General features: G+C 40.1%; 2 protein-coding genes across 2 annotated transcripts; both read left to right on the top strand.

Annotated features, from left to right (window-relative positions):
* Positions 1-607: 607 nt before the first annotated feature.
* Positions 608-21,176, top strand: LOC114320121 (ABC transporter A family member 2). The gene is made up of 8 exons (XM_082909005.1): positions 608-977; positions 19,477-19,572; positions 19,653-19,853; positions 20,021-20,161; positions 20,247-20,473; positions 20,678-20,795; positions 20,882-20,958; positions 21,067-21,176. Exons 1-4 carry the CDS (start codon positions 630-632, stop codon positions 20,117-20,119), a joined length of 744 nt encoding a protein of 247 aa, XP_082765131.1. The 5' UTR covers positions 608-629; the 3' UTR covers positions 20,120-20,161; positions 20,247-20,473; positions 20,678-20,795; positions 20,882-20,958; positions 21,067-21,176.
* LOC145813187 (ABC transporter A family member 2-like) lies at positions 20,222-21,837 on the top strand. Its single transcript, XM_082908457.1, has 6 exons — positions 20,222-20,473; positions 20,678-20,795; positions 20,882-20,958; positions 21,067-21,156; positions 21,289-21,465; positions 21,571-21,837. The coding sequence occupies exons 1-6, from the start codon at positions 20,222-20,224 to the stop codon at positions 21,835-21,837; spliced, it is 981 nt and encodes a 326-aa protein (XP_082764583.1).
* Positions 21,838-22,576: the final 739 nt, after the last annotated feature.

Genomic DNA, 22,576 nt, shown 5'->3' with positions numbered 1-22,576 from the left:
TTTGAAAATTGTTACAAAAAATGTCACTGATTTTCAACGTTCAGCGACAGTTAAAAAATTTATCACAGAAAAATGTTACTAATTATAAGTTTTAGCGAAAATTTATAAAAATTATAATAAAAAAGTTACTAATTATCAATTTTTAACGACATATGTAAAAAATAATCACAATTTTTTTTTGTGAAGATTTTATTAAAATTTATTTTTAATAGTATTTGATAAAAATTAAGTTTAATTATTAAAACTTATTGATAATTTATCCAAATAAAAAAATATAAAAATTGAATAAAAGTGAGAACCAAACAAGCTGAGTGTAATTTTAACTACCGTTGGCGGGAAGCCCAACCCTGGCAGATCTCGTTATTTGGACAAAAACCAACGGCGTAATCCATCACAAAACCGCCCGTATTTTATTTTATTTTTCGTCGTCAGCATTTCATCTTCCTCACGAGTTACTATAAAAACCAGTCTCACCTTTTCAATTCTCAACTTACACCCAACAAACCCTCTCTCTCTCTCTCTCTCTCTCTAAAACAGAAAAAACAGATTTAGACAGAGAAACAAACCATACATTACATACATATACACACACATATATATAGAGAGAGAGATTTGGAGAGAGAAAGAGGATGGAGTTGAGGAGGGGATTGGGGCTACTGACACAGCAATTCAGAGCTCTGTTGAAGAAAAACGTCCTCCTCTCATGGCGACACAAGCGTTCCACATTTCTCCAACTCTTCTCGTTTCTCATCTTCATCTTCCTCATCTTCCTCATCCAAAAAGCCATTCAAGGTCGATACTCCTCCACCACCATCTACCACAACGTCTTCGATCCCAAACCCTTCCTCTCTCCTCCCATTCCTCCCTGCGAAGACAAGTTCTACATCAAGTTCCCCTGCTTCGATAGCACTCGAATCAGATCCATTGTTACTCGGATTTTGGCTAATAATCCTGGACGACCTATTCCTTCCAATAAGGTAAATTTAGACAGGTTTGAAATTTTTTTACATTCTTCATCTTTTTTTCTTTTTTTTTTTCTTGTAGGTTTTGAAATGGCAAAGTTTGTGTTTGTGTTGCTTGATTTGTCAATTTACTGAGGATTAGGCTTAATCGAGTAGAGGTTACTTGTATTTCCAATTTTGCTTTGTGATTAGGATATAATCATGAATTTTTTATTTTTTTTTTTGAAAAATTATCATAAGTCTTTTCAATGTGGATAGTTAAATCCCTTTTTTTTCTTTTTCTTTTTTTATAAATTCTTAAAAATAAATAAATAAATAAATTCCTCTTTATCTCAATTTTACCCTTCTTATTAAAATATGAACAAAAAAATTAATAGTAAATAATTTTAAATTTTTTTTAATTGTTGAAATTAAATACTTTCATAAACAAAAGCATTGGTAGAAGATTCACTAATCATTTTATGCATTGAAAATATATGAATTGGTAGCTATGATGGAATTTTAATAAACTTTGGCCTTTTTGGATTTTTTATTTTTTATTTTTCATATTTTGAAACAATAGAAAATGATGAATTTTATCCATAGTTCCTTCTTGGGAAATGCTACAATCTGAATCCCTAAAAATGTGTACATCGTAAGAAAAGTTACAATTTTTGCAATGAAAATTACGATTTTTTTTATGCAAGATACGATTTTTGTGTTGAAAGTTACGAATAAATGAAAATTGTTTATGAAATTATTGTTCATATTAAATGAGAAGGGTAAAATTAAAATAAAAGGCACCATTATAAAGAATTAAACTTTTTGAAACAATATATAAAAAATATAATTTAGTTATCTATATTAAAACTTTATAGGACTTGATAGTACAATATATGGCCTACTTTAATTTAATATAGATAATTTAAAGACTTGATAGTACAATATAGGGCCTACTTTAATTTTATCTATATTAAATACAATATAGACTTGATAGTGCAATATAGGACTTGATAGTACGATTTTTTTTATGCAAGATACGATTTTTGTGTTGAAAGTTATGAATAAAAAACAAATTGTTTATGAAATTATTGTTCATATTAAATGAGAAGGGTAAAATTAAAATAAAAGACACCATTATAAAGAATTAAACTTTTTGAAACAATATAAAAAAAATATAATTTAGTTATCTATATTAAAACTTTATAGGACTTGATAGTACAATATAGGGCCTACTTTAATTTAATATGAAAATTTTCGCTTTGATTATTTAGTTATCTATATAATTTAATTGATCCTTATTTTAAATGGGCCTACTTTTTTCAACTCTCAGTCCCTCCGATGCATCAGAAGTGACTTGGTGCTGCTTTCAATAGACACATTCGCTTTGAGTTTTTTTTTTTGGCACCTTCACTTGATTGACCATTACCTTCCACTTGTAGCATACTTGAAAACAAATATTCCTTCTTCGACTTACACGATTTCACATTCATTCCCCTCTTTAAGTGGCTTTGTCTTGTTGCCTTGTATTGTTTCAATTATTCTGCGAGAACATCAATGATATACTTTGTCTCTTTATACACATTTTCCTCATAAACTATACCTCAAAATCATTTGCTTCCATGTCAATTCATTGTAATCCTACCCTCTTCCCCTTCCTAAAACTATCTATGATAGCACTGATTTCAATATCTGCTAATTCAGTTTCCTCGAGCAAGCTTCCTAACTTGTTGTATTCATTACTTCCTCCTCATCATGTGACTCGTCCACTTAGATGTTAAATCTACTGTCTTGGAATTTGCACGGTAATCTACAATAGTCGAGATAATTTTTCAGTTATTTTAATAAGGTAACAATAATGCAACATCTTTTTTTGTTTTCATCAGCTCCTTAACTCTCCACAACTTGTTAATTGCTGCATCTATTGGGATTTGCATGGAAAAACAACAATTGTACTACAAAATTTAACAATTTGTAGCACCAGCTTGTAGCACAAAGGCTCCTCTTTTCAGCTTTTTCCCAAAAAAAATAAAAACAAAATTTGAAGTGTCTTTCTTTGTTCAGGGTAATTCTATACAGACAAAATTATATGCATAAACTTCATACATAAGAATATCAGAAGGCCCACAGCTGTGTCTAAAAAATTTCATTAGCATTTTCCTTTCCAATAATACTACAAAAGGAATCAATCTCAATAAAATCATAGAATCACTCTTCTATCCCTTGTTTGAGCAGGTTAAATCATTCAGAACAAAAAGAGAAGTGGATCAATGGCTTTTCAGCAATCCCATGCAATGCTCTGGGGCTCACCATTTTGTAGAAAGAAATGCTACTGTAATAAGCTATGGTTTACAAACTAATTCTACTCCAGTTGGAAAGCAAGAGCATTTTGAAGATCCCACATTCAAATTCCAAATTCCTCTTCAAATCGCAGCAGAGCGTGAAATTGCAAGGTCTTTGATTGGAGGTATTAAATATCACAATTTTATGTGATACTATTTAAATCTTAATATGTGACTATATGCATCACTAACTCCAATCTCCACAACCTCAGATCCAAACTTTAGCTGGGTTGTCAGTCTGAAGGAATTTGCACACCCTGCGCTGAAGATTTTCTCTGCTGTGGGTATAGTAGGACCTACTTTTTTCCTTGTAATTGCCATGTTTGGTTTTGTCTTTCAAATTAGTTCTTTGATTGTGGAGAAAGAACTCAAACTTCGCCAGGTATAGACTTCTTACCCGATTTGATCATAAAACAAAATCTTGCATTCACAATCAGAACAGTCTTCAATTTTTTAGACTCGCATTTCCTTAACAGGCAATGACTATGATGGGTCTTTATGATACTGCATATTAGTTCACGTGGCTCACGTGGGAAGGGATCTATAGACACCCCATTTGTGACAGTCCTCAAGACTTGGACGTCATCGTTTGAACAATCGGTGATCATCCATGTTCGTTTTCATTTTGAGATCCCGAAGGACTCGGGTACGCGGCCTTAGGATCTCTCGACTTGACTGTTTTGTGCTTGGTTGTGGACCAAGGACTTGTGGTTTTTGCACCTGAGGGTAGGAAGTGGCTTGTTAGCCATCCCTTAAACCCACCGGCCGTGGCATGAAGCCACCGGCCTTGCTTTCTGTCTACCGACCAATTGTTTGGTCGGTTGGCCATTTATTTGGCCAATTGTCTCTTTTTCTGGCCGGTGCCTCCTTTTTGCCTTTTTCAGGCATTGTGCATGCCAGCTGTGCCAGCTGGAGTGCACGGACTTGTCCTCCATACACGTGTATGGAGGACTTGCACCCTTTGCACCCTCTTGCTCTATGCCTCTTGAAGAAGCTTAGACCCTTTGTCTTAGCTTCCTCCAGAAGGTTGAACCCTTTGTCTTAGCTTCCCTAAGAAGCTTGGACCTTTGGTCTAGCTTCTTGAGGAAGCTTGACCCCTTTTGCCTTAGCTTCTCTAAGAAGCTTTGGTCCTTGTTTTGTTCTATAAAAGGAGGCCTCTCCTTCCATTAGAGGGGTCAGAAAATCAGAGATATATATGATATATATATCACTCTCTCTATCTCCCTCTCTCTCTTCATTTGTGTGTGTCAGAGTGTCCAAAAGGGTGTTTTGTTCTTAGTTTTGCACTAAAACACCTACTGTTACACCATACTTCGGTTTTGGAGGTGTTGAGAGTTTGTTCTTGGAGTTTTGAGTGGGCTTTGATCAGAAGGAGGGGGCTGGAGTTGCTGTTCTTCAAGTGTTCTTCAAGGGTGAGCACTATTGCTTTATATTCCCCATTTTTGCACTAGCTTTTAGCCTATCTTGCATGCTGTTTTGAGCTTTATGTATAACTGATAAAAGTTCTGATTTTTCATGCTTAAGATGTTTTATTAAGGTCACTTTTGTGTTTGGGGTTGTCCTCCCCCTTTTAGGCCTTGTTTGGCCCATTTTTGTGCCTTCTTTGTTGAGCTTTGGGAACTTTCGTGTGTTGGCCTTCTCACCACTGAAATCCAGAGGATTTTTAGTGGTGGTGAAGGGGTTTTGAGGTCTTGCATAGGGGAGGGACACCCTCTCCCTTTATGTCTCATATGCTTGTGTTTTTGGCTCATAAAGGAAGCATGCATGCTTAGTTGGTTTTAGCTCCATTTCAAAGGCTTTTGGGTGTTATTTGGTCATATTATGCCTCTGTTTTTGGTCGGATTGATAGTCCATTGCATGCATCATACACTTGCTTTGTAATGCCCTTTATTGTCATAGCATGCGTCTTGCATTTGGACCACCATGCTCACATGTTTTGGCTTAGCTTTGTGAAGTTTTTAGTCATATTTTACCATGCTTGAGGTCTGACTTTGGTTATCTTAGCCATGTTTGCCATGCTTTGTATAGCTTCTTTGCATTCTAGCTTGTAGGCTTTGAGTGTATGAGTCATGAGCATGTTTTGCTTGAGCCATTTCAGTGATTTGGAATCACTTATCATGCTATTTCAGTCCATGTTTTATGCTTGTATGCTTGCATCTACCACCCTTTCAATGTCTTGAAGAGTTGTGGTCTTGTGCTCCATGTTTGGGCCATTGTGCATGCCTCTTTGTTTAAGTCATTTAGATGCCATCTAAGTGGGTTTTGGGGGACATTTTGGCATATTATAACTCTGTTTTTCATCACATAATCCATGCCATGTTTGGTTGTGATAGTTGTAGTGGAATGCTCCCTTTTGTGGCCGTGAATGCCCTTTGTTTTGGGCCCATTTCTTAGCATGTTTTGACCCCATCCAATGTATGTCCTAGCCTTATTTTGGTCTGCCTTAGGACTGATTTAAGTCATTTTGGCTCTTTGAGGCTTGGTTGGTATGACCATGGCTTGAGCCCTTTTGTTAGCCTCAAGTTTTGGCCTTCATTGCATACCTTACTTGCATGGTTTGGGTGATTTGGCATCATCCCTTGCACATTTTCAGAGATTTTCATGCTTGCCATTTGTCCATGTTAGTCTCTTTTGAATGTGTTTAAAAGTTCCCTCTTCATGTTTAGGTGATAGGCTAATTAGCATGCTTGTTTGCTTTGCATTTTGGTGCCTTCACCTATCACTTTTGGCCATTGTTTATGGCAAGGTTGAGGTCGGCCCTTTGCGGTTTAAGTCCACCATTGCATGTTTGTCGCATGTTGGTTGCATATTTGGTTCATTGTGTGTTGTCACATGCTAGTTCCATTGCATATTTTTCCATGTTTGCTACATTGCATTTTGCATGCTTGGCATATTGCACATTTGCATGTTTAGTTTGCATTACATTTAGCATGCTTTGCTAACTTAGCCTCATGTTGCATACTTGAGCCATTTTACATATTTGAGCCATATTGCATACTTACATTGCATTGTGTTTGGTTTGGGGTGTCAAACTAAACATGAGGAATGAGGTGTGTTCGTACTTAAAGTGACGAAACACGTTTCAATCCTTGGTCGCCGACGCCCTTGATCTCAAAATGATAGGGCGTGAAGCATTCATTTGTTTTGTTGCATTCATTTACATTGATTTGCAAACTTGGTACCTTCGGCCATCATGCATCGAAATGCGTGATTGGTGGCCCGAAGGTCGAGGGCCATACTCCCTTGAGATCATAGCATGATAGGGAGGGTGGCTATGCACACACTGTCTTGAAAATTCCATGCCATGCACTGTCTGTCCTCTGTTGCAGCAAAACCAGTATTCTGCACGAAGAAATGGCCGGCCGGCCACTTTTACTGCCGACCGACCATCAATGTCAAGCCGGTGATCCAATCTTTGGCCGATGGCCACATTTCCATGGCCGGTAATGTTTTATCTTGGCCGGTGGCATCCCAAAGTGTGCAGGGAGTGTTTCAGAAGCATCACAAGTGTTTTCATGGTTCTCAGAGGTGCAGAATAGTGTAAACAGAGGCAACAGTGGTATGGCAAAGGGTTTCCGAGCGAGGCGAATCGAGCATGCATCATCCAAGCATTCCGAGGCGGAGCTGCGGCAGCCTCTTTACTGCTTTAGTTGACTAGTTAATCGGTTAATTAGTTAAGTGGTTATGTAATATTTAATTAGCTTGTTAGTTAATTAAATTTGTATTATTCTTTCGGACCCTCCGAGCGAGGGCAATTGTGTAATAAGTGTGCGTGAGTGCGTGAGTATGTGAATGTCTTCCAACCCCACTTATTTCTCCCTTTTATTTAACCACTTACGATGGTTAGTATTGGGGCATATTTCAATTAGCATCCTTATGCTATGCATGCGTGCATCCATTCATATGTCTTGCATGCACCGGGCTCGGCACATCATGCTAGCTGCATTGTATTTTAATTCCAATTTGAATACATGTATCAAGTTGCATTTCACGTGACATCTTAGAATAGCCGAGCCTATTTCTAGTTGCATTTTGCATGTATTGCATTAGCCATCTTAACATGAACTAGGATCATGCATTTGATTACTAACTAGTTTCTGTTTTGGCTTGGAGTACTAGGTAAGCATTTACGCTTTAGCATCCTTGCATGTGTGTGAGTGTTGCCATGACAGCATGCTTACCATGAGGCTATCTGCTTAGTTGATTAACTGCCTGAATGCCTGTGGGTGAAGGTTGGATTGCTTGAATTGGGACAATTCATTGAAATCCGTATTTTTAGCCTACTTGCGAGTAGCAAACCTCAAACCATTTTCCAAACAAACGGATATGTGATGCTTTGTTCGAAATTAGGCAATCTAGTCTATACTTGTGTGGTGTGTGCATCACATAGTAAATTCTAGCTAATAATCGGAAGAAGAATGCATGTGTTTTCAAAAACAAGATATTATGTTTAGTAGTGGCCGATCTTTGATCGGGCGAGCGTGGGTGCTCATAGCTGACCTTTCCCAATCGTACCCAAGTTCCCGAGCCGAGGCAACTTTGGTGATGACGGACATGTGGCCTTAGGCATGAGTCAGGGTTTCCTAAATTCTCCCAAAATAAAATATTTAGGTGGCGACTCTGTATCTGGCAAAGCAGTCCATGTTTGGCACTTCTTTCTAAAAATTTGTTTTCAAAACGATTTGTCGGATCTAGACTCTTTGATGATTCATCGGTTTTGCATTGCACTATGCGAGATTAGATACAGGACCGTGACAGTGAGTCCTGAACTGTAGTGAGCCCAATTAACAAAACCGGGGGGGGGAGATTTCTCCCGGGACGTTCGGGGACGTCTACAGTTTCTGGCGACTCTGCTGGGGATTTAGAGAACTTGACTCGAACTCATGATATCTTGTTTTGACTACGCTTATGTGTTTCTTTGCATTGCATGTGCATTGGTGCGCCTAGAACACTGTGTTTGCCATCTGCTATTCCTGAATGGTTTGTCAGAGGCTCGCTCTGAGAAGCGTGCCATAAGGCTGACCAGTTACGGGCTCTGCCACGATGGAAACACAAACCTCGGTTGTTACCGAGGCACCCTTTCTGACCATTCGACCTAGTGCATATTCGGAATCCATAGTGACCATCTCAAACTAAGACAAGTTGCTTACCCGATTGTAGGTTGTTTGAAATCGCTGCGTGCATAGTGAAACCCTAGCTCCTGACAAAATAGGACAGGGAAACCTTACCCCTCCATAGGGGTGTTTTGGCTCTTACTTGCTTGTTATGTGCTTTTAGAGTGTGTCTCTACGGGGAATGCATGTATCAGCTCACAAGTCTGAGTATCAGGCCCGCGGGCATCAGTATTTGGTGGAATCAATTTTACCTGAGGGTATCAGTTTACAGGCAGAATTTTGGGCAGAATTCAGTAGAGAGCACGGTCATTCAGTTTTGCTCATATCTGTTTTGGTGAAATCAAGTTGAGATGCTGTCTGTTTTCTCTTTTGCTAAGTAGTCTTGAAATCATAGCTTCAGAAGGGTCTGATATCCCTCGGGTACTCTGGACCTGTGTTGTTATGTGATCAGGGGATGAACCACCTGCAGGCGGCGCTCAGTTTACTCCGGATGTGGCGTATGGCACGCACTGTTTTGAGCATTTGTGAATGTTGATTTTTGTACTTTCTGACTTGGGTATTGAGTCTGTCTTGTTGTATCGAGTCAAACCTGTGGAGTCTGTCTTGTTGTATCAAGTCAGTCTTGTTGAGTATGTCTTGTTGTATCAAGTCAGTCCTGTTGAGTCTGTCTTGTTGTATCGAGTCAGTCCTGTTGAGTCTGCCTCGTTGTATCGAGTCAATCCTGTTGAGTCTGTCTTGTTGTATCGAGTCAATCCTGTTTTGTTAGAGTCGGGTGATTCCGGGGGTGTTCCCTCGGGCATCACTTTTTTTGTTTTGTGTTTGTCTTTTTGCTTTCTTTTTAAGTCTGTTTCTGCCGTGGAGCCAGTCACACCAGAAGACCTGAATGAAACAACAGCGGTTTTCATGTTTTGTGCTTATTTCTGCTTCAAGCCAGTTGTGCCAACAGATTTGAATGAAACGGCAGCACATTTTCACATACTCCTCCTGTGCCTTTAAGTCACTGCATTGACCTAAGTTTTTCAAAACTTTTTGAACAATGTATTGAAAACGAAGAGGAAGGAATTCCTCGGGTTTTGCAAAAATTTGATCAACCGAGAGAAAGAGAGGCATGCTAAGCCCTTAATAAATGAGATCATGTTTGTTAACGTGAGTACTGAGAAGGATCCTGGCTTGATCCAGATTGGTTCCGCACTGTCTTCAGCGCAGGCGATTCGTCGTTCGCAAAAAAAAATGTGTGTTTTAAGCGGTCATGCGAAGACCTGTGTGGAATCGTTCTTGAGATTGTGCACTCTAGGATCGCTCTCAACCTTGAGACTCGACCCCTTGCTTTCAAACCTTGAACTTAGATTCAAAATGTTCACTAGTCAACCATCAAAGGAGGCCTGTGTGGCCAGATTCGAAGCAGCCCTCGAACAAGAGGCATCAAGGTCAGATCAAGAAGATCAGACGTCGTCAAAAGAAGCTTGCGAAGTTAGATCAAAAGCACCCCTCGAACTAGGGGCAAAAATGTCAAATGTGCTCGAAGGGCCGAAGATGGATCATTCTGCAAATCAACAAAGAGTGGCAAGAATGCCAAATCCCAGAACGGGAGAAAATGGATTCAGATGACTTCGAAATCTCCAAAAACCATTTGACATGGATAAAGCTACACTTTTACCCTTGAGAGGCTCGCTGGGCCAAAAACCTGGAAGGGCGACCTAGGCAAAAGTTAGAGCAAGAAAAAGAAGAAAGAGAACAAAAAAAAAAGAAAAATGCAAAGAATGAAAAAAATGAAAAAAGAGAAAAATGAAGAAAATAAAAGGAAAAGATGAAAAGGAAAAAAGTAGATAAGAAATGAAAAGGAATTGAAAAGAAAAGAAAAACATAGCTCGCAAGGTTGAAAACCCAGAAGGGCGGCCTTGGCAAAAGTTAGAGCGCAAAAGGAGAGGTTAATACCCGAATGTACCTTAACCCTGAACTACTTAAGGCTTGATTCCCATGTTTGGGATACGTAGGCAACTTCATTCTGAAGTCCAGCCACAAACACTTCCAAATTGATTGTGTCCATGTAATGGTTCTGATCATCCTCGCCTTCTCTGTATCCGAGAGTTTGGTTGTGTTCATCGCTCTGAGGACTGATTACAATGCGCTGCGGTGCCATTCAGACAAGGGGCAACTTTTCGTTGCCATTCAATGCACTGCGGTGCCATTCAAATAAGGGGCAACTTTCCGTTGCCATGCAGCTCTCTTCAAGCAAGGGGCAATTTTCCTTCGGATTTGAGGTTGTGCATCTCAAGAGTAGGTTCCGAGCTCGTTAAGCAGTGGCCGTTTGCAAAAACAATTTTTGAGAATTTTTACTGAGGTTGACTGATTCTCTCGAAAATTATTTTTCTAAAACTGGACCTTTTCTTGGACCCAAGAAAAGGAAATTTTCAGTGCTCATAGCCTGACTTGCATGATTTCAATTCAAAAAATCGAACAAGTATGTTAATCTAACTCTCATATTGGTCAAAATTGTTTTAGTAAAAAACCAAAACAAAAAATGGTCAAAATGATGAACTAGGGACACAGTTGAGTCAGATGTTCTGTCTTTTCCCCATTGTCAACATACTCACCAGAAAGGGCGCTCCACTTGCCAGAAAGGACACTCTACCTGCCAAAAAAAGGCACAATTGAAGCTAACAATAAAGGGCTAAAAGCTCTCTTATCCTCCAAACAACGAGGTATCAAACCAGGTGCGAAGCACGAATTGGAATGGATCAAGATATTCCACTCCCTCACCTGGACAGATTTGATCACGTCCAAACTTCCCAGCGGAGCATCGTCAACCGATGTCAGCTGCAGATTTGCTACACACCCAGTTGTAGCACAACCTCTCTGTGGGAGAAACTCACTGTTGTGAACAAGAATAAGAATCTGGTAGAATACCAAGGGCAAGAGCCCACAACTTCCTGCTTATCCATCAACCACCAGGGGAGGGATGAAAAAAATGAGAGATTGAAGAATAGAGAGATATGCGTTGAGAGAAAAAGTGAGAAAAGGGCTTTTTCAGAAAACTAGAGATTGAGTGCGAAGTGATGTGAGAATCACAAGTGAGAAAGGGTGGGAAACAATACCCGGTGAAACAGGCTCCCTGTGCACATCTGAGTGTCGTGTCTTTTTGTTTTATCTCGATTCTTGTTTTGAGTCGTCTCGAGTGTTACTCGATGTGTTTAGGTTGTTTACCTTTTGTTTTCCGTTGTTGAGTCGTAGTGCGCTGTGTTCAGTCGTAGGCTCAATACCCGGTTAAGAACTCATCTCTCAATTTCAAAAATAAAATCGTTTTGTGCTCCGAGTGCCGTGCCATTCTCCACATTTGTGCAAAACAAGATTCTTTCTTTCATAAACCGCAAGGGTTCAACCCAGGTCATGAGAGAACAGTAGAACAAGGACCCATCTGAAGCTATATAGGTTCCAGGCTGCAAAGCAAGAGAAAAGAGGGAAAATTTGGAGCATCTTAGCATGTTTCAACTTCAGCAAATTCCGAGACTGCATTCCAGGTGCATCTTGTCAGGCCTCGCCTTTCTCTGGAGTATGAGTGTATCTTAACCCCAAGCTTAAGCTTGCTGCAAGTCAGAATGGCAGTCTAAGCAGCACATGTGGTTTTAACATGCAGATGTTATCTCTTGCCAATATAAACAGGGTGTACCCTTTTCGAACTGAGTGTGTTGCAAAGCCCTTTGAGAGATAAATCGGAGGCACCAGAGTACATGTTTGATGCCCCTCTATTGCATAGAATGTGCACTTTTATATACACTTCTGTTGCATGCGTGCCACGCATCGTTATCATTCATGCATAGAAAATGCTTGCTTTCGATTCCACATAGAATATGCTTTGCTTTCAATATTGCATAGAATATGCTTTCCATGTTGCATAGAAAATGCCCCCTTACTTGCACAGAAGATGCATTTTATCGCACTTCTTTTGTGCACCTTCCTCGCACTTTCTGGTGCATTGTATCTCTCTCGCACTGTCCTGTGCATTTTCACATTTCATAGTATTCGCACTGTCTTGTGCACTCGCGTTGTCTAACGCATCGCGCTGTCTAGCGCGTCGCACTATCTTGTGCAATCGCACTGTCTTATGCACTCGCGTTGTCTAACGCATCGCGCTGTCTAGCGCATCGCACTATCTTGTGCATTCGCACTGTCTTGTGCACTCGCGTTGTCTAACGCATCGCGCTCTCTTGCGCATCGCACTGTTTTGTGCACCTTACATTGCATTGCATCATTCGCGCTATTTTGCGCACCTCAATCACACTATTTTGTGCATTGCATTTCAATCGCGCTATTTTGCGCATCGCGCTATCTTGCGCACCTCATCTGCACTTGTTAGTGCATTGCATTTTCATTCACGCTGTTTTGCGCATCGCACTGTTTTGTACATTACATTGTTTCATTTGCGCTATCTTGCGCATCCCACCTGCACTTGCATCGCATTGTATTACATTCGCGCTGTCCTGCGCAGTCTACCTGCACTTGTTAGTGCATTGCGTTGTTACGCACTTTAACCTGCATTGTCGTACATTCCAATAACTTGCATTGCCATGCATTTCCTTACATGCATTATCATTCATCCCACCTGCATTGTCGTGCACTCTTCACTTGCGTCGACACGCATGTTTCGCCTCCACCTGCATTTTCGTGCACTCTTCACTTGCGTCGACACGCATGTTTCGCTTCCACCTGCATTGTCGTGCACTCTTCACTTGCGTCGACACGCATGTTTCGCCTCCACCTACAATGTCGTGCACTCTTCACTTGCGTCGACATGCATGTTTCGCCTCCACCTGCATTGTCGTACACTCTTCACTTGCGTCGACACGCATGTTTCGCCTCCACCTGCATTGTCATGCATTCTTCACCTGCGTCGACACGCATGTTTCGCTTCCACCTGCATTGTCATGCACTCTTCACTTACGTCGACACGCATGTTTCGCTTCCATTTGCATTGCCATGCATTTCTCTATCTTGCATTGTCATGCATATCTCATTTGCATTGTCATACATTTCTCTACTGCATCATCTAGTATGTATATTGCGTTGTACATAGCATACATTACATACATTCATTGTATCTATTGCATTGTAGTTTGCGTGCATTTACTGCATTATCCATCTATGGTTTGCGCCTTTCCATGTTGAGCTTGGTCTGGTATGTGCCCATACTTTTCATGTTGAAGCATGGTTATGATATTATGTGTACGCACCTAGTGTTGAGGGTGACAGCACCGTTTCCATGTTAAACGTGGTTTGTGTGTGTCCATGCCTTTCCTAGGCAAGATTTGGTTTGGCCGCGCGCCTTATCCACTGCATCCATTGCATTTTTAGCTAGCATGTATATTGCATTGTACATAGCACATATTGCATGCATTTACTGCATCACCTCCATCTATCACTTGCGCCTTTCCATGTTGAGCTTGGTCTTGTATGTACCCATACTTTTCACGTTGAAGCATGGTTATGATATTATGTATACGCACCTAGTGTTGAGGGTGACGGCACCATTTCCGTGTTAAACATGGTTTGTTTGTGTCCATGCCTTTTTTAGGCAAGATACGGTTTGGCCGCGCGCCTTATCCATTGCATTCATTACATTATAGTGCAGTGTGTTGCATCCAGCATTTAGGATCACGATCTTTCCTCAACAGGTCATTCCTCACTTATATCATGCCACCCAATTACTTGTATTTTGTGTTCCGTCTACACACACATAGTTCTGCATGTGTACGCGCCTATTCCACTGATGGGATTGTGGTTTGAAGGTGTCGGTACCTTTTCTATGGTAGACGGAGTTTTATGTTGTATTTTCATCCTCTTCATGATATTTGTGTGGCTTTGTACTGCTTGTAGTTTGATCATCTCAAATGCGTTGCATATCATTTGCATTGTTTCAATACATTATATATTATTACATTGTTTTGTAATATCGCATATCATTTTGCATCTTATACCCGCATTGTTATGCGTCACACCTAGGTTGCATTGTCTTGTATCCATACCGCATTGTTATGCGTCGCCCTTAGGTTGCATTGTCATGCACCCTCTCACTCGCGTTGTCACGCACTTTTCACTTGCATTGCTATGCATGTATCTAACGATATTGTACCTGTTAAGTTCTCTTTCTTTTTCAGGCACGATATTGTATGTACGGTTCATTTAAGGCTAGCACGACCAGAGGAACCGGACAGGAACGATATTGTATGTACGGTTCATTTGAAGCTAGCACGACCAGACGAACCGCACAGGTACTGTATTCTCTGCGTCAAACGTAGCGAGAATTACATAATTCTCTTGCATCCTTTTTGCATTGTAGTGTAATTTGGTTTGTGATAGCTTAAAACTGTCACATGTTATGCTTCATTACAGCTTTCTTTGCAAGATCGTAAGTTATGCTCGGCTTTGTGCGTTGTTTTGCATTTTGCCCCTGCCTTCGGGCGCATATCTTTGTTTGTAGCTTATATGCTTGTCTAAGTCTTCGACCTTGTCAAAAATGGGTCGTCTCTGGGCTTTGACATTCACTCCCGTCATTGTTATGACTTTTGAGTTCTGTCAAAAAGGGGCAACTGTAGACATCCCATTTTTGACCGTCCTCAAGACTTGGACGTCATCGTTTGAACACTCGGTAATCATCCATATTCGTTTTCATTTTGAGATCCCGAAGGACTCGGCTACGCGCCTTGCCTTAGGATCTCTCGACTTGACTGTTTTGTGCTTGGTTGTGGACCAAGGACTTGTGATTTTTGCACCTGAGGGTAGGAAGTGGCTTGTTAGCCATCCCTTAAACCCACCGGCCGTGGCATGAAGCCACCGGCCTTGCTTTCTGTCTACCAACCAATTGTTTGGTCGGTCGGCCATTTATTTGGCCGATTGTCTCTTTTTCTGGCCGGTGCCTCCTTTTTGCCTTTTTAAGGCATTGTGCATTCCAACTGTGCCAGCTGGAGTGCACGGACTTGTCCTCCATACACGTGTATGGAGGACTTGCACCCTTTGCACCCTTTTGCTCTATGCCTCTTGAAGAAGCTTAGACCCTTTGTCTTAGCTTCCCCAAGAAGCTTGGACCTTTGGTCTAGCTTCTTGAGGAAGCTTGACCCCTTTTGCCTTAGCTTCTCTAAGAAGCTTTGGTCCTTGTTTTGTTCTATAAAAGGAGGCCTCTCCTTCCATTAGAGGGGTCAGCGAATCAGAGATATATATGATATATATATCACTCTCTCTCTATATCTCCCTCTCTTTCTTCATTTGTGTGTGTTAGAGTGTCCAAAAGGGTGTTTTGTTCTTAGTTTTGCACTAAAACACCTAGTGTTACACCATACTTCGGTTTTGGAGGTGTTGAGAGTTTGTTCTTGGAGTTTGAGTGGGCTTTGATCAGAAGGAGAGGGCTGGAGTTGCTGTTCTTCAAGTGTTCTTCAAGGGTGAGCACTATTGCTTTATATTTCCCATTTTTGCACTAGCTTTTAGCCTATCTTGCATGCTGTTTTGAGCTTTATGTATAACTGATAAAAGTTCTGATTTTTCATGCTTAAGATGTTTCATTAAGGTCACTTTTGTGTTTAGGGTTGTCCTCCCCCTTTTAGGCCTTGTTTGGCCCATTTTTGTGCCTTCTTTGTTGAGCTTTGGGAACTTTCGTGTGTTGGCCTTCTCACCACTGAAATCCAGAGGGATTTTAGTGGTGGTGAAGGGGTTTTGAGGTCTTGCATAGGGGAGGGACACCCCTCTCCCTTTATGTCACATATGCCTGTGTTTTTGGCTCATAAAGGTAGCATGCATGCTTAGTTGGTTTTAGCTCCATTTCAGAGGCTTTTGGGTGTTATTTGGTCATATTATGCCTCTGTTTTTGGTTGGATTGATAGTCCATTGCATGCATCATACACTTGCTTTGTAATCCCCTTTATTGTCATAACATGCGTCTTGCATTTGGACCACCATGCTCACATGTTTTGACTTAGCTTTGTGAAGTTTTTAGTCATGTTTTACCATGCTTGAGGTCTGACTTTGGTTGTCTTAGCCATGTTTGCCATGCTTTGTATAGCTTCTTTGCATTCTAGCTTGTAGGCTTTGAGTGTATGAGTCATGAGCATGTTTTGCTTGAGCCATTTCAGTGATTTGGAATCACTTATCATGCTATTTCAGTTCATGTTTTATGCTTGTATGCTTGCATCTACCACCCTTTCAATGTCTTGAAGAGTTGTGGTCTTATGCTCCATGTTTGGGCCATTGTGCATGCCTCTTTGTTTAAGTCATTTAGGTGCCATCTAAATCTGTTTTGGGGGACATTTTGGCATATTATAACTCTGTTTTTCATCACATAATCCATGCCATGTTTGGTTGTGATAGTTGTAGTGGAATGCTCCCTTTTGTGGCCTTGAATGCCCTTTGTTTTGGGCCCATTTCTTAGCATGTTTTGACCCCATCCAATGTATGTCCTAGTCTTATTTTGGTCTGCCTTAGGACTGATTTAAGTCATTTTGGCTCTTTGAGGCTTGGTTGGTATGACCATGGCTTGAACCCTTTTGTTAGCCTCAAGTTTTGGCCTTCATTGCATACCTTACTTGCATGGTTTGGGTGATTTGGCATCATCCCTTGCACATTTTCAGAGATTTTCATGCTTGCCATTTGTCCATGTTAGTCTCTTTTGAATGTGTTTAAAAGTTCCCTCTTCATGTTTAGGTGATAGGCTAATTAGCATGCTTGTTTGCTTTGCATTTTGGTGCCTTCACCCATCACTTTTGGCCATTGTTTATGGCAAGGTTGAGGTCGGCCCTTTGCGGTTTAAGTCCACCATTGCATGTTTGTCGCATGTTGGTTGCATATTTGGTTCATTGTGTGTTGTCACATGCTAGTTCCATTGCATATTTTTCCATGTTTGCTACATTGCATTTTGCATGCTTGGCATATTGCACATTTGCATGTTTAGTTTGCATTACATTTGGCATGCTTTGCTAACTTAGCCTCATGTTGCATACTTGAGCCATTTTACATATTTGAGCCATATTGCATACTTACATTGCATTGTGTTTGGTTTGGGGTGTCAAACTAAACATGAGGAATGTGGTGTGTTCGTACTTAAAGTGAGGAAACACATCTCAATCCTCGGTCGCCGACGCCCTTGATCTCAAAATGATAGGGCGTGAAGCATTCATTTGTTTTATTGCATTCATTTACATTGATTTGCAAACTTGGTACCTTCGGCCATCATGCATCGAAATGCGTGATTGGTGACCCGAGGGTCGAGGGCCATACTCCCTTGAGATCATAGCATGATAGGGAGGGTGGCTATGCACACACTGTCTTGAAAATTCCATGCCATGCACTGTCTGTCCTCTGTTGCAGCAAAACCAGTATTCTGCACGAAGAAATGGCCGGTCGGCCACTTTTACTGCCGACCGACCATCAATGTCAAGCCTGTGATCCAATCTTTGGCCGATGGCCACATTTCCATGGCCGGTAATGTTTTATCTTGGCCGGTGGCATCCCAAAGTGTGCAGGGAGTGTTTCAGAAGCATCACAAGTGTTTTCATGGTTCTCAGAGGTGCAGAACAGTGAAAACAGAGACAACAGAGGCAACAGTGGCATGGCAACGGGTTTCTGAGCGAGGCGAATCGAGCATGCATCATCCAAGCATTCCGAGGCGGAGCTGCGGCGGCCTCTTTACTGCTTTAGTTGACTAGTTAATCTGTTAATTAGTTAAGTGGTTATGTAATATTTAATTAGCTTGTTAGTTAATTAAATTTGTATTATTCTTTCGGACCCTCCGAGCGAGGGCAATTGTGTAATAAGTGTGCGTGAGTGTGTGAATGTCTTCCAACCCCACTTCTTTCTCCCTTTTATTTAACCACTTACGATAGTTAGTATTAGGGCATATCTCAATTAGCATCCTTATGCTATACATGCGTGCATCCATTCATATGTCTTGCATGCACCGGGCTCGGTGCATCATGCTAGTTGCATTGTATTTCAATTCCAATTTGAATACATGTATCAAGTTGCATTTCACATGACATCTTAGAATAGCCAAGCCTATTTCTAGTTACATTTTGCATGTGTTGCATTAGCCATCTTAACATGAACTAAGATCATGCATTTGATTACTAACTAGTTTCTGTTTTGGCTTGGAGTACTAGGTAAGCATTTACTCTTTAACATCCTTGCATGTGTGTGAGTGTTGCCATGACAGCATGCTTACCATGAGGCTATCTGCTTAGTTGATTAACTGCCTGAATGCCTGTGGGTGAAGGTTGGATTGCTTGAATTGGGACAATTCATTGAAATCCGCATTTTTAGCCTACTTGCGAGTAGCAAATCTCAAACCATTTTCCAAACAAACGGATATGCGATGCTTTGTTCCAAATTAGGCAATCTAGTCTATACTTATGTGGTGTGTGCATCACATAGTAAATTCTAGCTAATAATCGGAATAAGAACGCATGTGTTTTCAAAAACAAGATATCATGTTTAGTAGTGGCCGATCTTTGATTGGGCGAGCAGGGGTGCTCATAACTGACCTTCCCCAATCGTACCCAAGTTCCCGAGCCGAGGCAACTTTGGTGATGACGAACATGTGGCCTTAGGCACGAGTCAGGGTTTCCTAAATTCCCCCAAAATAAAATATTTAGGTGGCGACTCTGTATCTGGCAAAGCAATCCATGTTTGACACTTCTTTCTAAAAATCTGTTTTCAAAACGATTTGCCGGATCTGGACTCTTTGATGATTCATTGGTCTTGCATTGCACTCTGCGATAGGACCGTGACATTGAGTCCTGAACTGTAGTGAGCCCAATGAACAAAACGGAGGGGATTTCCCCCGGGACGTTCGGGACGTCTACAGTTTCATCACGCTTATTTCATCACTTCTCACAGTTCTCTTTGGAATGATGTTTCAATTTGATTTTTTCAAGCACAATGGCTTTGTAGTTGTGTTCCTTCTTTTCTTTCTTTTCCAATTCAATATGGTAAGCTTCTTTCTACCAGATAAAATTTTGACGCAATTCAATATCATCTTTTTGATCAAGCAAACCTTATTTTTGAATTCTAATGGCTGATCTGTCTTTCTTCTAATGCTAGATTGGTCTTGCCTTTATGCTGTCAGCCTTCATTAGCAAGTCATCTTCATCGACAACTGTGGGTTTCTCCATATTTATTATTGGTTTTGTAGCTCAGGCAAGTTCCCTTCTTTAAATTCTAGATCAGATTTTATTATGGACAGAGTCATCATAGCAGATCTCTCTTAATTTTTGCAGCTTGTTACACAATTTGGATTCCCCTATAGTACTAGCTTCACTAGTACCTATCGGATTATCTGGTCATTTTTCCCACCAAACCTTCTTGCTGAAGGTATTATATTGCTTTCTGACGCAACTGCCACTTCCGAAGATCCTGGAGTCAGTTGGAGTAGAAGAGTGAAATGTGCACCAAATGATACGGAGTGTGTGTTCTCAATGGTATGTTCGCTCATTTCAACATGAATACTGAACATTTATAATCCTGTGTGTGCTTTTGTGCATTTTTTCTTATGTATGTATGAGCTTGTATGTGTTTCTCATTCTTGTATCACTTTTGTCTCCAACAAAGCTCAACACTGGTCATTGACTTTCATATGTTTTGGCAGAATGATATCTATATATGGCTCGTATCAACATTCGCACTGTGGTTTGTTTTGGAAATCTACTTTGACAATATTAGAGAAAACCAGTATTCTACTTTCTAAATCCTGGGTATTGGACAGGGAAAGGTGGAAACAAGGTGACAGGTAATTGAATTTAAACCAATAATCTATTTTCCTCAAATTCTATTGGTTGGCTGGTGACTAATGCTTTGTCATGTTCTTCTTTTAGACGGCAGCATTTGTAGCTGCACAAGTTCAGTTCCTTCACTGGAAAACATTACTCTAGATGATGAGGATGTACTTGAAGAGGAAAGCACTGTGAAGCAACAAGCAATGGAAGATGTAGTTGATCCAAATATTGCTGTTCAAATACGTGGTCTTGTAAAGTTATATCCTGGTATAACAAAGATTGGTTTCTGTATATGTAAGAAGACCTCACATTATCATGCTCTTAAGGTAAAAATGTCCTTTAACCTTGTGCACTTGGTAGTTTTTGGACTATGCTTAGAGGGAAAGATGAGTTTATTGTTCAAATAACACATTTTCCCATTTGGTTTATTATTATTCTCAGATATTTGATAGTCCAATTTATTTAACCACATTATCACAGTAAGACATAAAATGATGTGTAAAATAAAAAGAAAGTGACCCTACATTCAGGGCTTATGGGTGAACTTTCCAAAAGGTCAACTGTTCTGTCTTCTTGGACCCAATGGAGCTGGAAAAACTACCGCAATTAATTGTTTGACTGGAATTACACCAGTGACGGCAGCAGATGGTAATGAGGTTTTCATGTCCATCAATTATGATTTGTTTGGATAAATTTAACAGGATGTTAACCAACCATGACATGTCTTGGTACAGCATTAATCTATGGAGATTCTGTTCAGAGCTCTGTTGGCATGTCAAATATTCGAAGAATCATAGGAGTTTGTCCCCAGGTGATTCCTTTTGTACTTTTCCATTTCTTTTTAGTTTTCACTCTTTCAATGAGATCATAGATTTGATTGTCCCAATATTTCTATAGATTTCTGTTTCACTGTTTATAGTTTGATATTCTTTGGGATGCATTGTCTGGTCAAGAGCACCTCCACCTCTTTGCAAGTATTAAGGGTTTGCCCCCTTCTTCAATTGAATCGGTGCGTGCTATATAAACCTGATACTGATTTTCTGGATACTCATTTTGTTACGTATCCAGAATTTATTTATGAATTCACAAAAATCTCTTCTTTTTCTTTTTTTTTTTCTAATTGGCAATTTTGTCCCCACAGAATTTCTTTGCAGAGCTCCAAGATAGACAGGGAGAATTCGGCATAGCAGATATCCAACTTGGACTTACAACTCTTGAAGAAGTTTTCCTAAACATTGCAAAGCAAGCAGAGCTGGAATCTGCTGCAGCAGAGGGGAGCTTGGCAACTCTAACTTTGAATTCTGGAAATTCAGTTCAGGTGTGCAATGGATTTGATTTTCTCTGTTGCATAATAATAAACTAAATTAGCACACTTGTTACAAAAGGATTTCAATTTCTCTCCCTTTTCACAATGATTATGCAGATACCAGTCGGAGCCAGGTTCGTCGGGATTCCAGGAACAGAATCTGCAGAGAATCCGAGAGGTGTTATGGTTGAAGTATACTGGGATCAAGACGATTCCGGTGCCCTCTGCATTTCTGGTAACTCTCCTGAAACTCCAATACCATCTCATGTTAAACTAGTGGCTTCTTCAGCAATCAATTCCAACAGAACTATCTTAGGCCGAGCAGGACCGGTTCAAGGAATCGTCATTGATCCTAATCAAATTGGTACTATAAATTCTGAATGATATTGTTGATATATAGTTTGATGTAGTTGCTATTTTCTTTTTCTTTTCTTTTTTTTTTTTTTTTGTTGTTGTTGTTGTTGTAAAATATCACATAATTACAAAATTTGCTTTAATAATATTGTTGTATATTGTTTTTGTTATCATTCATACACTAACTTTTTTCACTTTTAGCATGGAATGAGTACAATGTGTAAATTAAAAGTGCAATGATTTTAGTGTCACAATTGCTTGCTGTAAAAGGACATGGTTTTCACAATTTTCTGGCTCTAGTACTAGTAACTTTTTGAAGGGGCGCTTGTAGTTTAGGGGTGCGCTAGCCTGCTGAAAAATGTAGGGGTGTAGACATCTTTAATCTACCATTTTGTATTCCTCTTATGGGACTCCATATATAATCCCTTATATGGGGATATCTAGGACTCTTCTCAACCAAAAGTCCACTTTATATCCAAATTAAGGGTTGACCAGGACATAATTCAATCCCATACCCTTATCCCCAAAACAAGAAAGCATGGCATTCCATGAATCAATGGTTCAATCTGCCATCTCACAAAAAATAAAAAAATAAATAAAAATCTCTTTGGCATTCCTTCAAACTCCAACAAAATATGACAAAGGAAAGAAGCAAAGAGCAAGTATACAAATTGTTGATTGCCTTATGCCAGGTCAAAAAAATAAGTATGCTCTGTCTCTCTGCTTTGTGTTGTGTTCCTCTTTGCAATCCCTTTCCATTTGTTGCGAC

Source organism: Camellia sinensis, chromosome 15, assembly GCF_055761805.1.
Source record: "Camellia sinensis isolate YWXY chromosome 15, ASM5576180v1, whole genome shotgun sequence".
Taxonomy (NCBI): Eukaryota; Viridiplantae; Streptophyta; class Magnoliopsida; order Ericales; family Theaceae; genus Camellia; species Camellia sinensis.
Note: the sequence above shows the minus strand (reverse complement) of the source record. Positions and strands in the feature narration are given on the sequence as shown.

Bases quoted from the DNA above. Each gene is read 5' to 3' on its own strand.
- LOC114320121 (XM_082909005.1), top strand. From the start codon at position 630: ATGGAGTTGAGGAGGGGATTGGGGCTACTGACACAGCAATTCAGAGCT. The intron at 978-19,476 runs GTAAATTTAGAC...TTCTAATGCTAG, and splicing joins GACCTATTCCTTCCAATAAG to ATTGGTCTTGCCTTTATGCT. The intron at 19,573-19,652 runs GCAAGTTCCCTT...TAATTTTTGCAG, and splicing joins TTATTGGTTTTGTAGCTCAG to CTTGTTACACAATTTGGATT.
- LOC145813187 (XM_082908457.1), top strand. From the start codon at position 20,222: ATGCTTTGTCATGTTCTTCTTTTAGACGGCAGCATTTGTAGCTGCACA. The intron at 20,474-20,677 runs GTAAAAATGTCC...CCCTACATTCAG, and splicing joins CACATTATCATGCTCTTAAG to GGCTTATGGGTGAACTTTCC. The intron at 20,796-20,881 runs GTAATGAGGTTT...GTCTTGGTACAG, and splicing joins ACCAGTGACGGCAGCAGATG to CATTAATCTATGGAGATTCT.